Source organism: Microtus ochrogaster, chromosome 24 (assembly GCF_000317375.1).
Source record: "Microtus ochrogaster isolate Prairie Vole_2 chromosome 24, MicOch1.0, whole genome shotgun sequence".
Lineage (NCBI taxonomy): Eukaryota > Metazoa > Chordata > Mammalia > Rodentia > Cricetidae > Microtus > Microtus ochrogaster.
Window position 1 is genome coordinate 33,921,105 of NC_022024.1, and position 20,942 is coordinate 33,942,046.

The 20,942-nt window shown below is 47.6% G+C and overlaps 1 protein-coding gene across 1 annotated transcript in view; it reads left to right on the forward strand.

The window, feature by feature from the left end:
* The window catches only part of Stab2 (stabilin 2), a 135,569-nt gene that overhangs the window by 30,406 nt on the left and 84,221 nt on the right, over positions 1-20,942 (forward strand). Inside the window, exons 11-25 of the mRNA XM_026784626.1 lie at positions 292-374; positions 1,014-1,163; positions 2,138-2,278; positions 3,110-3,166; positions 3,305-3,430; positions 5,423-5,476; positions 5,791-5,871; positions 7,061-7,213; positions 10,102-10,164; positions 12,308-12,394; positions 12,915-13,001; positions 14,782-14,893; positions 17,299-17,479; positions 19,508-19,604; positions 20,559-20,717. Of these exons, the coding sequence (XP_026640427.1) occupies positions 292-374; positions 1,014-1,163; positions 2,138-2,278; positions 3,110-3,166; positions 3,305-3,430; positions 5,423-5,476; positions 5,791-5,871; positions 7,061-7,213; positions 10,102-10,164; positions 12,308-12,394; positions 12,915-13,001; positions 14,782-14,893; positions 17,299-17,479; positions 19,508-19,604; positions 20,559-20,717 (1,631 nt within the window). The remainder of the gene's footprint in view (positions 1-291; positions 375-1,013; positions 1,164-2,137; positions 2,279-3,109; positions 3,167-3,304; positions 3,431-5,422; positions 5,477-5,790; positions 5,872-7,060; positions 7,214-10,101; positions 10,165-12,307; positions 12,395-12,914; positions 13,002-14,781; positions 14,894-17,298; positions 17,480-19,507; positions 19,605-20,558; positions 20,718-20,942) is intronic.

Sequence of the window (20,942 nt, forward strand, 5' to 3'; positions counted from 1 at the left end):
CAGACTGATTCTAGACCCATTGGCCTCCAGAGACAGACTGATTCTAGACCCATTGACCTCGAGAGACAGACTGATTCTAGACCCATTGGCCTCCAAAGACAGACTGATTCTAGACCCATTGACCTCCAGAGACAGACTGATTCTAGACCCATTGACCTCCAGAGACAGACTGATTCTAGACCCATTGACCTCCAGAGACAGACTGATTCTAGACCCATTGGCCTCTTTCACTTCCCATGTACCTCTGGCCCATGTGACATTTGTCTTCCACTGTGTGTTTGGACTCTTAAGACAGAACTTATGCCTGGCCACTGAGCAACCTGGGACCCTTCACTGTGCTGCTGCCCTCAGACAAGGGATTAAAAGGATTCAACGTGAGTAGCTAAAATAACCCCCTCTAAGAGGCCAATATAAAATGCCTTAGCAGGCAGCATCTTATTTAAGTTGAGAAACCTCAATTACACTCAAGATGCCAAGTTCTTCTGCTTGCTTGGGTTGGAGTCTGTTACCTTTCTTTAATCACATTTGCATAAGCTCTGACTTGTTGATGGTTTCCTTTGCTGCATAAGCTTTGACTTGATGGTTTCCTTTGCTGCATAAGCTTTCCATTCTACAAGCAGCAGGATTCCCTGGTTGAGATCATATCCTGAGGACATCACCTCCTTTATTCTGCCCAGCGTTTGGCGTCAGACTTTTCCTTAACTTTGTATCTCTTTAAGCATGGGATTTTGCTGCAACATTGCATTTCCCGGTGCTCCTTTTCTCATCAAACTGTATGTTTGCATTTTTCCTTGCTGCACTTGCTCTTCTCCATTGTAGATCTGCATTAGAATGGTTACTAGTAGCCATAAGGCACAGTCAGTGCTAGACTGTCTTGAAATCTCTGCTGCTAACACCATGAATTCAGAACTCTTCATTTTACCCTCCAGCAGAGCTTCTAGACAAGGACAAAGGCAGCCAAACTCTTTGCTCATTTCCTTCCAACACCATCCCATCCGGCTCTCTCTTCTTAGGTGAAGGAGCTTCTGATGGACAACGAGGCGGCTCGGTACTTTGTGAAGCTGCACATCATTGCGGGGCAAATGAGCACCAGGCAGATGAATGACACCGATGCCTTCTACACACTGACCGGAAAGCCGGGGGAAATCTTCAACAGGGATAAGGTCAGAATGTCTCCGAGTTTCACTCCCATGACAGCACCAGGGCAGCGGCTGGGCCAGAGGGAGTCTGGGAAACTGTTACAGAAGGGGATTATGGGGTCTGGTTTGGGTTTGGCTTGAGTTAGCTTCCAAGGCAACCATCATTTGGCTACCACTGTTGACCCCACAGAGGTGAGGGAAAAGACCACTGACCCATCATCATGGACAAATTATTAAATCAAGTGACTAATTAAATCGAGCTTTTTCTGTTCATGTACATAGGCTATCTCTCTCTAAAGGTGAGGTTCCTCAGGGTGCGGCAACCCCAACCACACAATTATTTCACTGCTACCTCATAACTGTAATTTTGCTACTGTTGTGAATTGTAATGCATAGCTGATATGTAGAATAGCTGACATGTGACCCCTGCAAAAGGGTTGTTCGACTCCCAAAGGGGTCACAACCCACAGATTGAAAGCTACCGTATTATAACAAAAGATGCAATGCAATCAACTGGGTTGTTATCCCCTAGTGGAACTTGCAGCTTACTGGAGGAGGGCAGACACTGACTTGCCCAAATTTTGCATGTGATATTCATCTGTGATATCATACAATATCTCACTTGAACTTAGTGGAAACCATGCAAGGTGGGTCAAGCAGACACCTTCATCCTCATGTAAGATCCTAGGACTGAGGGCTGGAGAGATGGCTCAGAGGTTAATAGCATTGCCTGCTCTTCCAAAGGTCCTGAGTTCAATTCCCAGCAACCACATAGTGGCTCACAACCATCTGTAATGGGGTCTGGTGCCCTCTTCTGGCCTGCGGGCATACACACAGAATATTGTATACATAATAAATAAATAAATATTTTTTAAGAAAAGATCCTAGGACTTATCCCAAGTATCACAGCCACAGGCCTTCTGACATCTGATCCCGGAATTATTCTTCCCAGAATACAGTATTCACTTTATTTACCTTTTCTTTCTTTGATATTTTAGGACAATCAACTAAAACTCAAACTTGATGGAGGCGAAAAGGTGAAGATCATCCAGGGGGACATAGCTGCTTCAAATGGGCTTATACACATCCTCGACAGAGCCATGGACAAGACAGAGCCCACACTTGAGAGCAACCCCGAGGTGAGAGAAGTCAAGGACAGGTGAGGTCTGGCAGTGGGACCAGGATTTATCCCTAGTACTTGAACTGGTGTCTTGGAGCCCATTCTCTATGGAGGGATACCTGGTTCAGCCTAGATATAGAGGGGAGAGCCCTGGTCCTGCTTCAAAGAGATGCGCCAGACTTTGTTGATTTCCCATGGGAAGCCTTACCCTCTCTGAAAAGTGGATGGAGGGTAGGATGGAGGTAGGGTGGGGGAAGGGTGGGGCCAGAGGAGCAGAGAGAGTGAAAACAGGAATATCTATGTAAGATGAGAAAAGATTATATTAAAAAAAATAAAAAATGTAAGTGAGGTCAGCCCATGTCCACCTTCTTTGCTGCCTGGGGAGTAACACCCAAGAAGAAAGTGTTTGCCAGCACTTGGCCTTCCTGTTCCAAGGAGGGTCTTGAGCTGCAAAAAGACAGTTTTCAGTAGACTTTTGAGTGCTTCTGCAAAGAGAATAAAAGACATTCTGGGGATGTTTTTATGGATTCTTTTAACCTCGCTTGTGGCCACACCAGACAACTCAGTCTGAGGTCCATTGTCCCAGAGGCTCACTCCTGTGTATCATGGAGGGCAGCCAGAGTCAACGAATTTCTTCTCCCTGCCCTCTGTGGTGTGGCCAGAGACTTCTGTAGAGTGCACAGATTTAGACAACTGGTCACTCATACCAACAGCTGTATAACCATGACTGTAGGCTGTCCTTTCAAGATGCTCATCTTTCACATTAGCCCTGCGACGTCTCCTAACACCGAGGTTCATACTCCCCAAACCGTTCTGTGATTTGACTCTTCCGCAAAATCTCTCTTTCCAGCAAACCATCATGAAAATCCTACAGCCAAGATTCGGCAGGTTCAGCTCTTTGCTAGAGGTATGCCCTTCCATACATTTCAGAAAAAGACTGGTTAAGTCCTTTGTACAGATGCCCGCTTTAAACATTTTCTGATGGCTGCTTCAAGTATTATTTTGAGTGAACCAAAAAATATAAAATTTAATTTCTCCAATGCAGAAAACCAATGTTGGACATACCCTAGATGAAGGTGGTGCTGGTGACCCATACACAATTTTCGTCCCAAGCAATGAAGCGTTGGATAGCATGAAGGAGGGCACCATGGATTACCTCCTTTCTCCACAGGTAGAGTAGCCACCCACTGATGCTCTGCACGCTGTCCATCCTGTGAGCCCCTGAACTAAGACTAAGCCAACAAGTAAATAAGGAAACAAGCAAATGTTTTCTGTTCCATACAACTCTAAAGTCACCCAGAGAATTACACCTTCAGCGGGTCATTTAGGGTCTGGCCTGGACTAAACTTTCAAAGGACCAAGTATCACTGTTAGATGCTCTAGCCTCTCTTTTCTCTCTCTCTCTCTCTCTCTCTCTCTCTCTCTCTCTCTCTCTCTCTCTCTCTCTGCAGGGACCCTTTTCTTGTCTACCTTAATTCTTCAGTGCTGCCATAGTTCCCCTTGAAAAAGAGATTGTGGATTCTTTCTATCAAGATCAAGGTTGAAATGGTTTGAAATCATCTCTCAGACCTAGCAGGCAAAATCTGAAGATATAAATAGCTGACTAAGGAATTTTTTCCACTAAAATGACAAACAAAAAACAAATGGGAGCGATTGATGGTTGCAAGTTTGTTCTGTGGCTTTCCAGAAACCACGCTCCCAACTCAGTACTGATGACACAGAATGCGGGGGATGGGAACTACCCAGTTCTTTAAAAGCAGCGATTCCCAGACTCCGGTGTGGTCAGGAATCCCCTGGGGACCTTGTAAAACAAGCAAGTTCTGGGGTCTGATCCCAACCACTGTGACCAGTGGCTCTAATGTGAGACTGAGAGACAGACCTGCAGAACAGAGCAGAACACACACACACACACACACACACACACACACACACACACACACACACACACACACACACACACACACACACACACACACACACACACACACACAAACACAGGCCGTCTCAGCCACGCTGCTGTGGTGAACCTGAAACCTGTTCCCTTTTAGGTTTATGGATTCATCGATATAGTCCTTGCTACAATACCTTCGGGTACCAACAAGGACATCTTGCAATAAAAATGCTAGGGGAAAAGACACAGACACACGTGAAGACACACACACACACACACACACACTCTGACCTTGCAGAGGACCCAAGTTCACTTCCTAGAACCCAGACAGAGACAGCTCCCCTTCTCCTTTTCATTCGACCCGGGACCCCAAACGCAGGGAGTCCTCCACAGTTAAGATGGGGCTTCCCATGTTAATTAACCAATCAAGACAATCCTTCACAGGCTTGTCTTGAGACGGATCTCCCAAGTGATTTTTGATTAGCCCACATTGACAACCAACACTGAACACTGAGTCAGGGCAGGGGTAGACACCACTGCCTCTACCTTCTGCCACAGGGAACGAGACCTTTGGCTCCTCCATTCTGTAGGCTCCCTCCAGTGCGCCTGCCTGCAGCTCTCCTTGAGAGAGCCCAGATCCTAGCTGTGGTAGCGGTCAGGTTGCGCTGCCATGGTTTGGTTGGGTTGGTTGGTTTCTTCCATTGCTGCTCCAGCATTCTGAAGCAACAGGAAACCTTGGAAATGTCTTGGAAGAAGTGTGACTTCTTTTGGGAGAATAGGTGATCAGGGTCCATAAAGCTGAACACTCCTAAAATGTCAGTATGTGTCCTGACAAGCAAACGTTGATTTATGCTATTGGGCAAGTGATGGATGTCATAGAATTCCAAAATGTGACCTAAGACGTTCAGAGGGGAGGCTGAGCAGAGTGGCCGAGAGTGTGGTTCATATCCTGAGGAAGCTGTGTGACTTGGGTGTGTTTTGATGCCCAGTGTTATCACATGTATAATGGGTTAACAGTGGGCTCTACTCACAGGGATGCTGGGTTACATGAAATGTATGTGCTATGTTCTTGGAACAGCCAAGAGATTGGATGAATGTCAGCTATTTGTGCGTGGAGTATCTTATCTCCAGTTTCCTAATAAAGATGTTGTGTTGTTGTCTTTTGTGATTAATATCCAAGATCATTAAACAAAACGAAGGGCTCTTAACAAAAAAGAAGAAGCATGTGGAGTTTTCTTCATTGATTGACATAGGCTATCGGTTCCTTTGCAGGGCTCTCGGAAACTTCTGGAACTCGTAAGATACCACATTGTCGCGTTTACCCAGGTTGGTCCTATTCTTCCTCCTACTATTTTATCTCTGCTTTTAAAATACCAGATCCTAGTTTTGAATTCCAATATGTTGGGGCCAGAGAATTATTTGTGACTTGTATTAGCTCCAAGCAACCTTCAGTCTATAACTGTTGTCTGTGATATTTTTATCAAAGAAACCCTTAAAGCCACAAATGCTCATGATATCCAAGTTATTAAATATGCCCATTATTTCATCAGCGGTTAAGGACTTTTTTTCCAGCAAGGACTGTGAGGAATGGGGACTCTGTGCGTTGCTGCAGGTGACTTCCCGATCTCTTCCCATTGCAGCTGGAAGTGGCCACTCTTGTTTCGACACCCCACATCAGAACCATGGCCAACCAATTCGTGCACTTTAACATAACCCGCAACGTAAGTGAGAAGCCCATGGCTGGTACTGACTCTTACGTGTTTACTCTGATAATTCCTCTAAACCAACTCACAGACACGAAGCCTTGCCTTGTTAGGCAACATCTAGGGGAATGTCCAGGAGTGTGCAGGTACGTGGGTGCATACACGTAGGACAGAGGGCCTCCTTGGGTGTCATTCCATTGGTTTCCTCCCCTTTGAGACAAGGTCTCTCATTGGCCTGGAGTTCACCAAATGGCTGGCCAGGGAGCCCTAGAAATCTGTCTTCACCTCCCCAGCATTACAAGAGCATGCTACTATGCCTAGCTTTTTTAAAGCGGGTCCTAGGGATCGTGTCTTCCTATGGGAAAGCCAAGCACTTTACCAGCTGAGCTCTCTCCCCTATGTCACAGTCCTGATGTCCGCACAGCCACCCCACTCTTTGAGAGGGGTTCTTTCAGCAAATAGCGGCCGAGAGCCGCCATGAGTAACAGTCTGAGTTAAAGCAAGAAGGAAAAGAGGAAGGCTTACGTCCAGCAGAGAAAACAGAATGTGAAATGGTCAGTGAGTTGCTGTTGTGATGAGTGTCACTTGGAGAAGCTGTGACACTCACTATGTAGATCAAGCTGGCCTCGAACTCACAGAGATCCTCCCGCCTCTGCCTCCCGAGTGCCTCGCCAATATATTTGACAAGTGATAAGGCCTGAGATAGCCAAGAATTACTCTGAGGCTTCTGACCCTGGGCAACGAGAATGAAGTTGCCATTGGTCTGCAGGGGGGCAGGCGTGGGAAAGGTAGAACTCAGAAATCTTGACGAATTGACTCATTTTCTGCCTCCTCCCCCCCTACTAACTGAGAAGCGGCAGGATGGCTGTTCGTTTTCTGATGCCTCCACAGGGCCTAAATCAGAGTTATCTGAGGCCAATAAATGTATTGAACAGATGAATCTTTGCTTGAGAACTAAGACGTAAAATAAACAAGTTCTGTGTGAGTTTAAGTAGACAGGCCTCTGTCCCATGCCAAGCATGCGCAGGGACAGCCTTGCCTAGGAAGGGATTCAGTTCGCAATCATCAGCTGACAGAGAGCCACCACTAGCAGCCTTCCCTCTGAGGAGAAACCACAGGGTCCTAGAGATGCATTTACCAGGCACCTCTGCCTGGGGACTACTCCAGCTCTCGCCATCAGAATGGAAGGTGTCTCTGCTTCTTCCAGGGACGGATTCTGGTAAATGATGTGGCAGTGGAAGAAACCGAGGTTGCTGCCAAAAACGGCCGAATTTACACACTGACCGGCGTCCTCGTTCCTCCCTCCATCGTCCCGATCCTTCCCCATCGATGTGACGAAACAAAGAGAGAAATGAGATTGGTAAGGAAACTCGGGAAATTTGGGAAGTTGGTGCTCGCACAGCCACTGAGAGCAGGCAGCATTCTGTGCTCTCCATTCTGAGCCGGCTAAAACCATCCCCTAAAGATGGATCTCTATGAGGTCCTATGGGATTTCCACCAGAGATGGCCTGAAGTTGTGCAGGGTCCTTTATGTGGCCTTAACAAATTACCATAGTTGTCGGTCATTTATTCTATCACATTTACGGGTGCTAGAAATCTGAAATTAAGTTATCAGCCAGGCCGTCCTATTCTTGGAGGCTCTGAAATCCCAGGACTCTTTGATTCTTTGAAGAGTGGCTTCACATTTGTGTACTCTGAAGATCCCCCTGCCTCTGCCTCCTGTGTAGCTTGCAACATAAACGCACGCTGCTTCACTAAATCTCGAGCTCCTGACAGTTCCCAGAAGCCTCAGGCACTCTTCATCTCGTAGCTACACACGCCCATCCATCTCTGCCCTCACTTCTGGTAGCTTTGCTCCCCATGTGTCTTCTCCTGGGTTTGTAAGAACAACAGTCACCGAATTTAGGGACTCCCTGGCCTGAATACATCTGTAGGCTCTATTTCCAGACAAAGTCGCATTCTGAGGTTTGGGGAGACATGCACCGGAGGAGTGTTGCTATTCTGCCTATTCAGTCATAGGGGTGAAATCTGGGCAGGGTTTCCCCCCTGGGGTGCAGGATTGGTCTTCTTCGTTTTACTTCCATTGCCCCTGTCATTTGGGACACCTGCTCAAGGCCACCACTTCACTCTCTCCACGGAGAAAAGACAATAGAACCTTTGCAGGTGGATGCTCTAGCCGAGGGACTCGCTTGTCTTTCTGTAATTTTTTTCTCCTGATACCCGACTTTCTGTTTCTTCGTGAGCTTCTCGCCCTCTAATAACCTTTTCTAACTCAGTATCAGCTGTTGTGGCTCAGCAAGTTCTAATTAAAGCACCCTTACCACCAAGATCGCTCCATGGGCAATCTCTAATTTAACTCTGGGACTACAAAGCCCAAATTACAAAGAATCTTTCTTTGTAAGATATTTCAGTCGTGATAATTGATCTCACAGTATCTTCGGAACATGGACACTGAACAAGGGAACAAGAGAAAAACACCTAAGCTTACTTTTTAATCTTTCTCCACCTCATCCTTTCCTCTTTGAAACAGGGTCTCAATATGTAACCCAGTCTGACCTCGAACTCACAGCTTTCATGGATCAGCTGCCAAGTGCTGGGATTCCAGGCATGTGCCAGCAAGCCACCTTCCTGTCCTCTCTTGCAGGCTGGATGGTGACTGGCTTTCTGGTCCCAGGGATCTTGATTGATCCAATGACTGGTTGGTTTCTGCTGTATAAAGCCTAACCTCTGAAAGTCAGATGCCATCTGGGGACGGCTATGGCACTCTGACCAGCCCTTCTTAAGGAAGGTTGAAACATTTACTCTCCTGGGAAGCCCCTGGCAGCAACCTGTTTGGTTCCTTCTTTGGAAATAATTACCACGGGCACATTGCCTGGCTTAAGCCAGAGAGAGTGGCCTCCCTTCCTAACCTAGATATGAACCTATTAGAAAAACAGGGACCTGCAAAAATGAAAAAGAGAATGGGATTTAATCATTTAATGTGCTCGTCAGAGTCTTCTGCCACAGGCATCTCTGTCTGTCCAGAGAAAGACGTTTGTAGGACAAGGGCAGCCACACTGCTGGCCGTGTTCCGCTTCTGGGTGCTCAAAAGCTTCTTCATCGCTCTCAGGGACAAACTCAAGATGTGGGCTTGAATCACAACCCAAAGAATTGTGGTTTGATAGGGAAAAGAACTCTCTCTCCAGGAGCTGCCTAAGAATGAACCCTTCCTCCACTACTTAGCCTTCACCATTTTCTCTAGGTTTAAAGCCAGCCCTGCCTGCTGTGCTTAGCTCGGAGTGGTTTGGATTGGAAAGCTGTCTTAAAAGCCCAAGTGATTCCTCTGCAAAATACGTCTTTAGATCTATAAAGAGTTGAAATAGTTGAAACTTCCTAAAATTTACTTTTTAACGTACTGGGAGCATGGTGGCCTTCGGACATTTTATGTTTGGACTTTAGAGGTTTAATAAATAGCACTTTTTAAGTCAAGTCCCTGCAGGAAGCAGAATTTATCACTAATGGTTTAAAGGAACACAAACAGGTGGATGCAAGCGTAATCAGGGATAAACAACCACAGCAACCATCCCACCCATGGCCAAAGAGTTAGGAGTGAGGTACGGGGATACCCACGAGAGTAGGAAAAGCAAGAGAGAATACAGAGGGTTGTAGGGACCATGTGCCAACCAGTGCAGAGCTTAGGGGCAGTGTGCTGACCAGTGTGGAGGCAAGGAGCAAATCCTTGATTTGCTCTCTTCCTGCAAGAAGCACATGCTAGTGTCTCCAGTCAATCACAACCAGCCCCAAGTTGGTCACAGAGCCTTACAGAGAATGGACAGATCTGGACAGATCTGCGGACTTACATCTTGCCTCTTCCTTCCCAAATTAAGAACCAGAGGAGGCAAAGGCAAGAATGGGAAGGCTGAGTTTTATCGTTCAGCTTTATAACTGCTAGGTGCCTGCTCTAAATCCGTGGGGTGGCCGAAGGGTCCCGTCGGAGGCCGGGGCTTCTCCATCAGAGAGATCAGAATGCTACCACCTGTTTGCAGGCTGTTCTGCCCAGAGAGAGAAGGGAAACATGGGGCATATCCAGATTCCACAACTCTCATCCAGTGTCGGCTTCCCTCCTGAACCCCAGGGAGGACCGGGAGGGACAGTGGGAGAGCCCAAAGGAGGCCCCTTCACAAGGAGGGAAGCCGACACCCCTGAAGGCTGTCTCCCTCTCCCCAGGCCTCATGGGAACGCCTGTGCTGACCGCTGTCACTCTTTCAGGGCACTTGTGTGAGCTGTTCCCTGATACGTTGGAGCAAATGTCCTGCTGACTCTGAGCCCATGGTGAGTGTGGTCAGACTGTTTCCTGGGCAGCCTGGGCAGGCCCACTCTGTCCTGTCTCATCTTCTCTGCCCGCTTCCTTCTGGCTTACCACAGTCACAGTGGGAAGAAGAGGCCCCACACACCTGTTTGATACCTAGCAGGCTCTGGTTAAACTATCCTAAGTTTCTTTCTCTGTAGATAAAAACAGGCTTAAGTATAAATAAAATTCACAATAGCCAAGTGTAAGCAGTCTCTCTCAGAACTTCCTCTCTACTTCTTTACATGTTTATTGGAGTTTGATCGTATCTTAGAAACAGTGCTTGATTATGGGCAAATAGATATTGTATTGGTTTGGGTTTTGCCTTAAGAAGTTATATATATATATATATATGTATATATATACACACACACACACACACACATATATATATATATATATATATTATACAGCAATCTTTAATTGCATACCAAGTACTCTGTTGGAGAAAGCAATGTGGCTGCATGTTCTAACACAAGGATGACAGAAATTTCTGTCCTTTAAGGAAGACTTTCCCAGAGAGATTCTTTCAACACAAGACTACATCATTATTGAAAATGACAAGATCTTTAATACACTCCTAGTAGGAAATGCTTAATAAAGGAGAATATTAAACATAAGCAGGTATGGGTGCTCAAGGGTTTGCTGTGCTCAATGAAGCCGTTTCCCACGAGTCCTTCGAGAAACTGTCAGCTAGGAAACAGGAGAAACACGTTGGTACCACAGTGACAGCTGGATGACAGACATTGTCGTACCCGCTCTACGTGGCAACCCTAGAGGATCCGTTACCGTTACTTTGTCAGCTGCTGGGATAAAGTTCCCGGCAAGTCATTTCGGCTCACATCTCAAGGCGACACAGTTTCCCATGGAAGGGAGAGCATAGCGTGCTAGCTTCCTCCTTGTTGAGAGTCTGGGGCCCTGATGCATGGACCGGTGCTGCCCCACTCAGGATGGATAAACTCAGTTTATCTAGCTATTCCCTCCCAGGCACGCCCAGGGTGTGTCTTCTGGGTGATTCTAATCCTGCGGCTTTAATACCGACCATCAAACTCGGAAGGACATACGTCATCGAGGCAAGGGCACAGAGCTGACGGCCTGTGGGAGGATCAGGACTCTGTGCGTCCGACACCATTTAGTTAGCCTCAAACTAAAGCGGTGGGGGAGAGGGGGAGAAAAAGAAATCGGCAAGAACCATAAAATCTCCTGAGATGGCCTTGATCCACCCTGGTTCATTACCTAAAATGTCCCTTCCCTCGTGATCTCAGGATGCTTTTATGTAGATAAGATTTTGGGATCTTGTGGCCCTGGCAAGATCCATTCTTCGGGCAGAGCCTAAGACCGGGAATAAGCAACACAAAGATGGATCTAATACAAAATCGGAGCCGAGAGTTAAATTCTTAGGGGGAGATTTGATATCAGCGTCATTGTCCCACGTCGGTTGAAACGGCTGAGACCTACAGAGACCATGTGATACTGAAGACAGAGTCGTGAGACTTAGTCTCTGGACCAAATTATAGCAGGGCTAGCAGGGGAAAGCGGCTTAGTCTGTCCGCTCCTCGATTTCTATATATCTTAAAAAAGAAACATGAGAAACATTCGCATGAATCGGCTAGCTGATGAGCCCTATGCACCGAGCCTAGCCCACTGTGAGCCCTTAAAAATGGGAGTTAGCACCAAAGATTTACAAATGGAAGGATGGATCAACCCCCAAATCTAAGAGTAAGTCTCAAGCTACTGATATATATTTCAGTTGGTGGATTTTTTTTTTCCACATAGAAGAGATCAATACTTCCTGGCTCCAGAATGCCCACGTGATCTTGCGGTTGGCTGTAGAGCAGAGGGAGAAGCCAGACTGCATGCAGGATAAATCAGAATGTTCAGTGTCTGATTAGAGATGCCTGCCGTAACATGAGAGGAGGGGAAAAGATCCTTGTGCCACGGATTGTTCAGAGAAAGAGGCCTCATGAACATGGCGGTCTGATTTGGACTTGGTGTGCTGGCGTGGCCTCGCTCTGGTACCAGTGCCACTACAGAGCAGACTGGCTGCCCCACGGGAAGAGGTTGTGTAATGTCCAGGGCATGCCGGGATGCTCACGACAGCGTTCTTACCCTCTGGCTTCCTTCTAGGTACTCTTCACACGCAACTGTGTCTACAGAAGCAGGACACAGAACCTGAAAAGTGGCTGTGCCCAGTACTGTAATACCACCATAAAGGTGAGGACGGGACAGCCAGGGCTCCACCCAGGACACTAGGACTTGGGAAGCTCCAAGCCATGCCACCCACCGTACTCTGGAGTCTTCATGGTCACAAATGACCTGTGGGAATGTAGGATATTTTCCTGAATGGTAATCAGAACGCAGACAGGGTAGTGTGGTGGGGTCGCTACCTCCCTGAATCCTTGAGTCCCCTTGCCTCTTAACGTAGAGTCCATGCCCCTGACCCCTGAGTGTGCACCACCTCCCACCCAAGTCCCTGACAATGCGTATTTGGCATTTTCTTCGGAATGCCCGTCCAGAAACACAGGGACTGACTCATCTCGTATGAGAGACATTCAACACCCTGGTGGTAAAGCGCTAGCGAGTTCCTAATAAGAAGCGTGTGGCATTGTATCCCAGTTCCTAAGAAGGGTGTGGCATTGTATCCCAGTAGTGGAAATCAAAACACCTCTCTTTTGAGAAATGTGTGCCCTCCTTGGGGTCCCCAAGGGCAGTGTGTGTGTGTTGTGTGTTCCAGATACCAAAATGCTGTAGCGGCTTCTTTGGGCCTGACTGCAACCCGTGTCCGGGAGGCTTCTTGAATCCATGTTCTGGAAATGGGCAGGTGAGTATAGTCCCTGGTTCACACTGTTTCATGTGTGCTGACTTTTCTGGAGTCATGCAGTAATGATGGAAACTCCTAAGCCAAAAAGTGGTAGCACTGGCCAGCATCCCCAGGAATCAAGAGAATTGGAGCTGTTGCTGCTCCTGGCAGCATAGGAGTCTGGGACAGGAGAGGGAAGGAAGGAGGGAGAATGTTGCTTAATCTCTGCCTCCCTAAAGTTCCCCATGAGATCTTGGACAACTCAAAACTCTCTGAACGTTGCTTTCCAAGCCTGTGGAAGATCCTATGTCAAAGGTTTCCGTGATACTTTAAAATAATAGTAGTGTTGGCCAATGGCCACTTTGTTGTTGTGTTTTAAACCCAAATTCAGAATCTAGTGAAATGTAAAAGCCGAAGCTTACCTTGTCTATTTGGAGGTCAAGACCAAAACTGAATGGTAAATTCATGTAGGAAAACTATAGTACTGGGAATCTCATAGATCTGCATCTACACCACTGCTCTTGCAAATGGAAAGCCACGTGGGGGCGGGCTGTCTCACACAGAAGGTGGGAAGAGAGCAGCAGTGCTGCCTGGGGCCTGGTGGTTGTGGGAAGGTAGCCCACACCCAACTCTGATGTGCAGTAACCGATATCAACATGGTCTTGCCAGGGCTGGGCAGGTGGGTGTCGTAGTTAGGTTTTTATCGCTGTCAACAGACACCATGACCATGGCAACTCTTATATGGAAAACCTTTCATTGGGGTGGCTCGCTTACAGTTTTGGAGGTTCAGTCCATTATCACCATGGTGGGGAGCATGGCAGCATGCAGGCAGATGTGGTGCTGGAGCTGAGAGTTCCACATCTTGACTCAGAGGCAGCAAGAAGTCAATTGACTATCGCACTGAGGGAAGCTAGAGCAAAAGGGACCTCAAAGCCCGCCTCCACAGTGACACACTTCCTCCAACAAGGCCACACCTCCTAATAGTGCCACTCCCTTTGGGTGCCATTTTCCTTCAAACCAAAACAGTAGGCGAGCAAGTGAGATTTACAATGGAGAAAACACACTGAGCAAGCAAGGATGTAGAGAGAACAGAGCCCGACCTCATCTGAAGGCCTCTACCTACTGCCACCCCCTCAGCATTGAGTGAAGGGTCTCACTTCTGTGACATGGCTCATTCTGAGGAGACATGAACAGTTCTATTCACCCCAGAGAGAGTACTGGGGAGAAACAAGTCATCCGGGTCTGTCTTAACGAACTGGCGAGTTCACTGGGCTTACATCCAGAAGCAAGGGTGGCTGAGCAGCCACATCATGGAAAAGGCCCACCCCAGCCCTAGTGGTAACTCAAGAAAGCTGTGTCCACAGTGGACCTGCCTGCCCATCTCTCTGACCCCACTGAAGAGTCTCCGGCCTTAGCCAGTGTTCCCTGCTCACCTAAGCTCCCCAAGGCTCTCTGTGGGTCATAATCGTTTAGGCTTCTTGATTCTCGTGTCTTGTGAGCTTCCTGAGCCGTGCTGAGCCTCGCTCCTTGCAGAATGTTTCAGTTCAGAGGAAACAGCTATACAGCACACCCTTGCACCTTGTCCCTTAAGGTTCTAAGTCCTAGATCAGGATCCCCAAGCTGGGTGCTATTTTTACATCCTGCGTGATAGCAAAATGACTCTGCCTCCTGCGAAGAGTGGGAAGTCACTTCCAGTAGGACCAAGCCTGAGTTCAAGTTCAAGCCATGAAGCAAAAAGCATCTGCTTCTCCTTCGCTGCCACATGTGTCCTAATGGCCCACGGGGCTGCCTTTGCTCTCAGTGCATAGATGGCCTCAGAGGAAACGGGACCTGCATCTGTGAGGATGGCTTCCAAGGCTCCAGGTGCCAGTTCTGCTCTGACCCCAACAGATACGGACCTCGGTGTAACAGAAGTAAGTGGGGCTTCTAGAGCTCCTGTCTGTGGGTTCGTGCTCATCCCAAGGATGCTGACGATGTGGTCTGCTGTCTTGTGGATTCCGCTTGTGGTCGCCATCGTCCCAGCGTGGGTTTATTAAGTGATGCTTCCCAAACTATAGCATGTGCCAGACAGCTGGGCACACGGGGCCGAGTTTCTGATTCTCTCTGGGATGAGTCAGAGAAAATTCACTTTTAACAGCTTTCTGGGGTGGGGAGGGAGCTACTGGCAGTGCTGGTCTGGCCATTGCACTTTAGAAAGCACTTTCTGTGTTCATGAAGCCGTAAATAGAGTCTATTTCAAGAAATAGATCTGCTCCCTCTCAGATGATCCTTACCCACCAGTGCCTCCATTTTAGAATCGTGACTTTGGATGAGCGCACCCTCAAACACCAAATGAAATGAAGGCGGAGGCAATAATAAGCATTTTATAAATCCATCGCAACTTGTATGCGGAAAGCTCTCCCAAGGACACGCCTAGCACATTGTACATACTGAAAACACGCTGGCTACTGTTGTGACCTCTTACTGTTTTGTTTTTGTTTTTTGTTTGCTTGTTTGTTTTGCTGTCATTATAACAGCCATAACCACACCTCAGGGGCATAGGTATCAAAAAGTCTGTAGAACATATAGAAAGTCCCGCAGTAGGCACATACAAATGTAGCCCTAACACAGAAACGCAGAAAAGGAGCCGTTCTTTAAAATGACTTCATATGTATATTTAACTATATACATTTTTGGATGCCCGTTTCTAAGCTAAAATCCGAATGTAACAAAGTAAAAGTCAGGCCAGCCGAAAAGTTAAATGCGCATTTCTAGTTTAGTGGAGAAAGTGTTACAGTGTCTCTGTCCAGATAATGAAGACAAAGTTGGAGAGTTGTCCTCACAGCCGGGGGGATTGGTCCCAACACTCGTCATTACCACTGAACTCCCCAGCTGCTCTAGTCCTCCACATAAAAAGCCCTTGTCTTTGCCTGGACCCTATACACAGCCTCACACATGAATGCCCTCCAGGGGAGTCACCGTACAAACACTATAGAAACCGCACACAAATGGGATGCTGCCTGGCTATAATTTTTAGACAACGGTGACAAGAGAAATATATGGATACATTTAGAACAGACATAGGGATTTTTTAAAAATTTTTCTTTGCTTGTTTTTTTTAAATATTTATTTATTATATATACAATATTCTGTCTGTGTCTATGCCTGCAGGCTGGAAGAGGGCACCAGACCCCATTACAGATGGTTGTGAGCCACCATGTGGTTGCTGGGAATTGAACTCAGGACCTTTGGTAGAGCGGGCAATGCTCTTAACCTCTGAGCCATCTCTCCAGCCCCCAGGGATTTTTTAAAATATTTTTGATCTGTGGGTCACAGATACAAAATCAGGAGCCAGGCAGTGGTGGTGTACGCCTTTAATCCCAGCACTCGGGAGGTAGAGGCAAGAGGATCTCAGTGAGTTCGAAGCCAGCCTGGTCTATAAAAACTAGTTTCAGGGCAGACTCCAAAGCTTCTGAGAAACCCTTTCTCCAAAAACCAATAAATAAATAAACATACACACACACACACACACACACACACATATATATATATATATAATCCAAGAATACATCACAGGTTGCTCACAATATCAAGCCAGATCATAACTGGGGGCTTCTAGTGCAGAAATTATATCTACTAAATAATCAATAGACCAAGTCACGTCTATTGCTACCCCCACTAGCTCCACACATTTGTTGTGAACACACACCCTTCCTTTGCATCGTATTTGACTGGGAACTCTCAGACCAATTGGACAGTTTGCTTCCGCTCTCTGGGCCTCTGCTTATGCATCTAAAATGTAGAACGTACTTATGCTGTGACACAGAGGGCGGCTAGCGAGATGGCGAGAAGCCAGTCAGGACCTCGAATGAAGTCGGGCCCAGATACTGGCCACTAATTATCACTAGGTTTGCTGTGATTCCAAGTGCAGAGTGAACACCTGATCCCATCTGGAGTTCTACAAACAGAAGAAATCTTGCCTAGTTATTCTCCAATGTTTTCAAAAAGTGAGAAACTCCTCAGCTAGCATCTCCAACCACAGAGGAGTTGGAAATTGGGTTCCTTGGCTCTTTTCGCCACAGCACGAACCACCTTCTCCTCCACGCCCACACACAGACACAGAGGGCACACTGGGACCCAATATAGCCTCCTCCTGGGGGTAGGGGTAAGAGTCAGCTCTCCAAGGCTGCCCCTGACACTCAGAGAAATGCTAATTTCGACCCGGCTCTGATTCGACAGCACTGCGTGGGGGCGGAGACAGTCTCCACCCTCCACAGTACTGTGTTCCTACAGGAAACGGTCCTCCAAGCCCTAAACGGCCTGTCCCCTTTTCCTGCAGCCTGCCTGTGTGTCCATGGAGCGTGTGATAACCGCGTAGACAGCGACGGAGCCTGCCTCTCGGGAACATGCCGAGAGGGCACTTCCGGGAGGTTCTGCGACAAGAAACCCTCAGCCTGCGGGCCCTACGTACAGCTCTGTCACATCCATGCCACCTGTAAATACAGCAATGGGACAGCCAGGTAGGCCCTCTGCCTGCAAGGCCTCCGCCACCTATGGGTGGAGCCAGCCCGGACCTCGTGCTTGATAAAGTCAGGCACGCTCTGCCCGGCTGACAGTATGGGCAGCTCTTGTGGGAGCTCAGACCGAGCAGAATCCAGCTTTTAGCTTTCCCTTGCTGGTACTTAAAATGCACCAGCTGTGTGACCTTCAACAAGTTAGTTTACCTCTCCGAGCTTTACTCGCCTCGTCGGTAGTGGTGAATCCTGCCTAACAACAGTGGCAGCAGTTAAAAGGATCAAATGTAAAAGCGTGGTGTCCCGGCCTGGATCTGTCCTTATTATGAGCACATTTAAGAAACAATGAAGGTTCCAGGTATGCATATTACAATTTCTGCACTCCAAGGGGATTGCTACACGTGCCAGGCCAACAAGGGCTACAGAAAGACCTTGCTTTAAAAATTCGAAAAAGGGGAGTAGAGAGGAGGTTCGGCAGGTAAGAGCGGTCGCTGCTCTCCGAACACCCATGCCGCAACTACAGCTCCAAGGGATCCACCACCATCTTTTGGCCACTAGGGGTGCATTCATGCACGTTGCATGTGTGTGTGAGAACATGTGCATGCGCGCACACACACAGAGACACACATAAGTAAATCATAACTTTAAAAAACGAAAGGAAAATAAGGAAGAGGAGGAAGGAGGAAGCATTTCTATGTTCGATCAAACTGTCAGTCAATGTTAAACTATCACAGAAGGAAGCAATAAATTGTCCATGTTTTGATGACATCTTTACTTCCAAAGGTGTCAAGAGCAGCTCCCTTGTGAAGGGCATTCACTATGAAGTCGAATGGTGGAAGAGACTACCGTTCATTTCCTTAACTGTGTAAGAGCTACAGTAGCTTTAGGGAGTAGCAAATGCCCTCAGAAAGCTTGCTGTCCTCTGGTTCAGAGGCAATAACCACCTCCAATACCCTGGAGGATACAGAGGATGTCTGGAATCCCAGCCCTGTTCTGGCATCGTTCCTTAAGTTGTATTTGAATAGTTACTTTCTTGTTTCTGGGGACTGTCACCCTAAAGAGAGCAGGCTTTGTGTCTTTCCTGTGGTTACGTGATGTGTCTGCCTCAGGAGCTGGGAACTATGTCGTTGTGTATGCCTAAAATCGCCTGTGAGTATACCAGCCCACCCGCAGCGATGTCTGCATTGTTCTGCATGACCTCGGGCAGCGCAGAGACCTGTGTTGGAACAAATCAAACTCTCTCTGTATGTGAATGCCAGACAGATCACTTCCTCTGGGGAACTTGATCCTGGATAAATAGTCGATAATTTTTTAAGCACATGTTGCTGAAGTTTCAGGGGGACATGGAGGTTTGAGGGAAGCCACATGGTATCCCGGCCTCTATCACAGGGCGTTCAATAGATTTGATCAAACCAATGAATGGATGAGCAAATGACCCACATTAGACAGCAAAAGTATTATGGTAGAGTATTTTGGAAGGAATGTCTGAAAGCAGAATAAGACCACAAATTGTCATATCACAGGAGGTACACATGAGTGTGTGTCTGTCCATCTGTCTGGGGGTGTTATGTGAAGGACCAGAGAAGGGGAGAGGGGTCTCACCTGTTAAGATGTTCAAGTATCTTCAGACCTGTGCCACAGACAGTTTTTGTCTCTGCTGAAGCAGAGGAATAAAACTAGCATGGAACGGGTTATAAACAGTGCAGTTCAGGTCCGGTCAGAGCGGGCCAGCTGCCACCACTGTACCCGATGGTGCCAGTGAACTCTGATGAGCTCCCCGCAGTACGGTGCCATTTTCCAAATGAGAAGATAGTGTCCCCGTCGTGAAGAGACTCAGGCAGGCCACACAATGGCTAAGGCAGAGTCCTGACTGCAGACCCCCAAATCATCCATCCGTGCTTGCACCCAGGTTCTCTGCACAGAGAAAACCACTATGGTCCCGAGCACATCAGGCTCCTCCCTAGCTGGCTGCATGCACCTGTGTGGCCAGTGCTGGGTATCCTGGGCTGACTGTACGCATTCTGTCCTTCACAGCTGTGTCTGCAATGAGGGCTACGAAGGGGACGGAACCCTCTGTTCTAAGAAGGACCCTTGCGTCGGATCAACCTCCAGAGGAGGCTGTAGTCCAAACGTGAGTGCCGTTTCTCAGAGCCAAGAGCCCTGGCTTTTGCTTCCTTTCACGTTGTTTGCTTTTTACAAGTAATACAGCAAGAAACCACTAAATGAAGTCACCCCGAAGAGATGAAAGACTTTCTTAAGGGAAAAAAAATAACCTGCGTGCTCCCTTAGATCATGGAAGGCAGAGACAGCTGCCAAAGCCTGTTGGGTTTTATACAGATGTGTGGTTCTAGCCACAATCAGGGTGGGTCTTGTCATCTCAGTTAACCTAATCTAGAAACTCCCTGGCAGACACACCCAGATGATGTCTCCTATGTGAATCTAGACGCTGTCAAGTTGACAATGTTGCCCGTCCCAAGCCTACATCAAGAGTTGTAGTATCACTTAGAGGATCTTGGACCCTAGTATCATGGAGCCCTAGATTCGTGCTTCTCTCTGTAACTGGGTGACGCTGGTGACCTGTTTCCCCATCTGTAAAATACAGATAATCACAGTGTCATTCTCCAGAGCAACGGTTCTCAACCCACGGGGTCAAATGACCCTTTCACAGGGTGACATATCAGATATTTACATTGCAATTCATAGCAGTGGCAAACTGGCAGTTATGAAGAAGCAAGGAAAATAATCTTATGGTTGGGGGTCACCACGACATGGGGCACTGTTAACAGGTCCCAGCATTAGAAAGGTTGAAAACTGCTGCTCTGGAGGATTCTTTGCTTCTGTAAATCAATAAAAGCCGTCTCTCACTGAATCAGTAACACAAGGCAGTGAGTGGTTAACCCTTAGCAGACCAGGGCCAAGCACCTTCCCCTCGAGATCACCCAGCTGGTTTATTACATTTGTGTGAATAAGCATCGCCGTCATTTCCATTGCACGCTTCTAGAACATTCTTCCAGATCCTTTCCGGCAATGGGCCCCGTGAAGGGGGACTACAGTTTCAAAGGTCTTGCCTTTGTTCTTCCTGCAGGCGGAATGCATTCGAACTGGCACAGGGGCACATGTCTGTGTGTGCCAGCAGGGCTGGACAGGGGACGGAAGAGACTGTGTGGCGATCAACAACTGCCTGCTGCCTGGCACAGGCGGCTGCCATGACAATGCCACCTGTTTATACATAGGCCCCGGACAGGTAGGTAACTTGAGAGAGAAAGAAAAGGGGGAGCAGAATTCCTGTTGTGGCTTTTTTTTTTGTCACAACCATAGAGGATCTTTGCTCTGACGTTCCTATGACTTTTGCCCCCATTTGTGGTCGGGAGAATGGGAGCATTATCACGATGGGTCTGTGACATCGGCGCCATAGTGATGTCGTACAGCAGAGGAGCCGAGACACTGAGAGGTTAGTGACTTTGCTCTG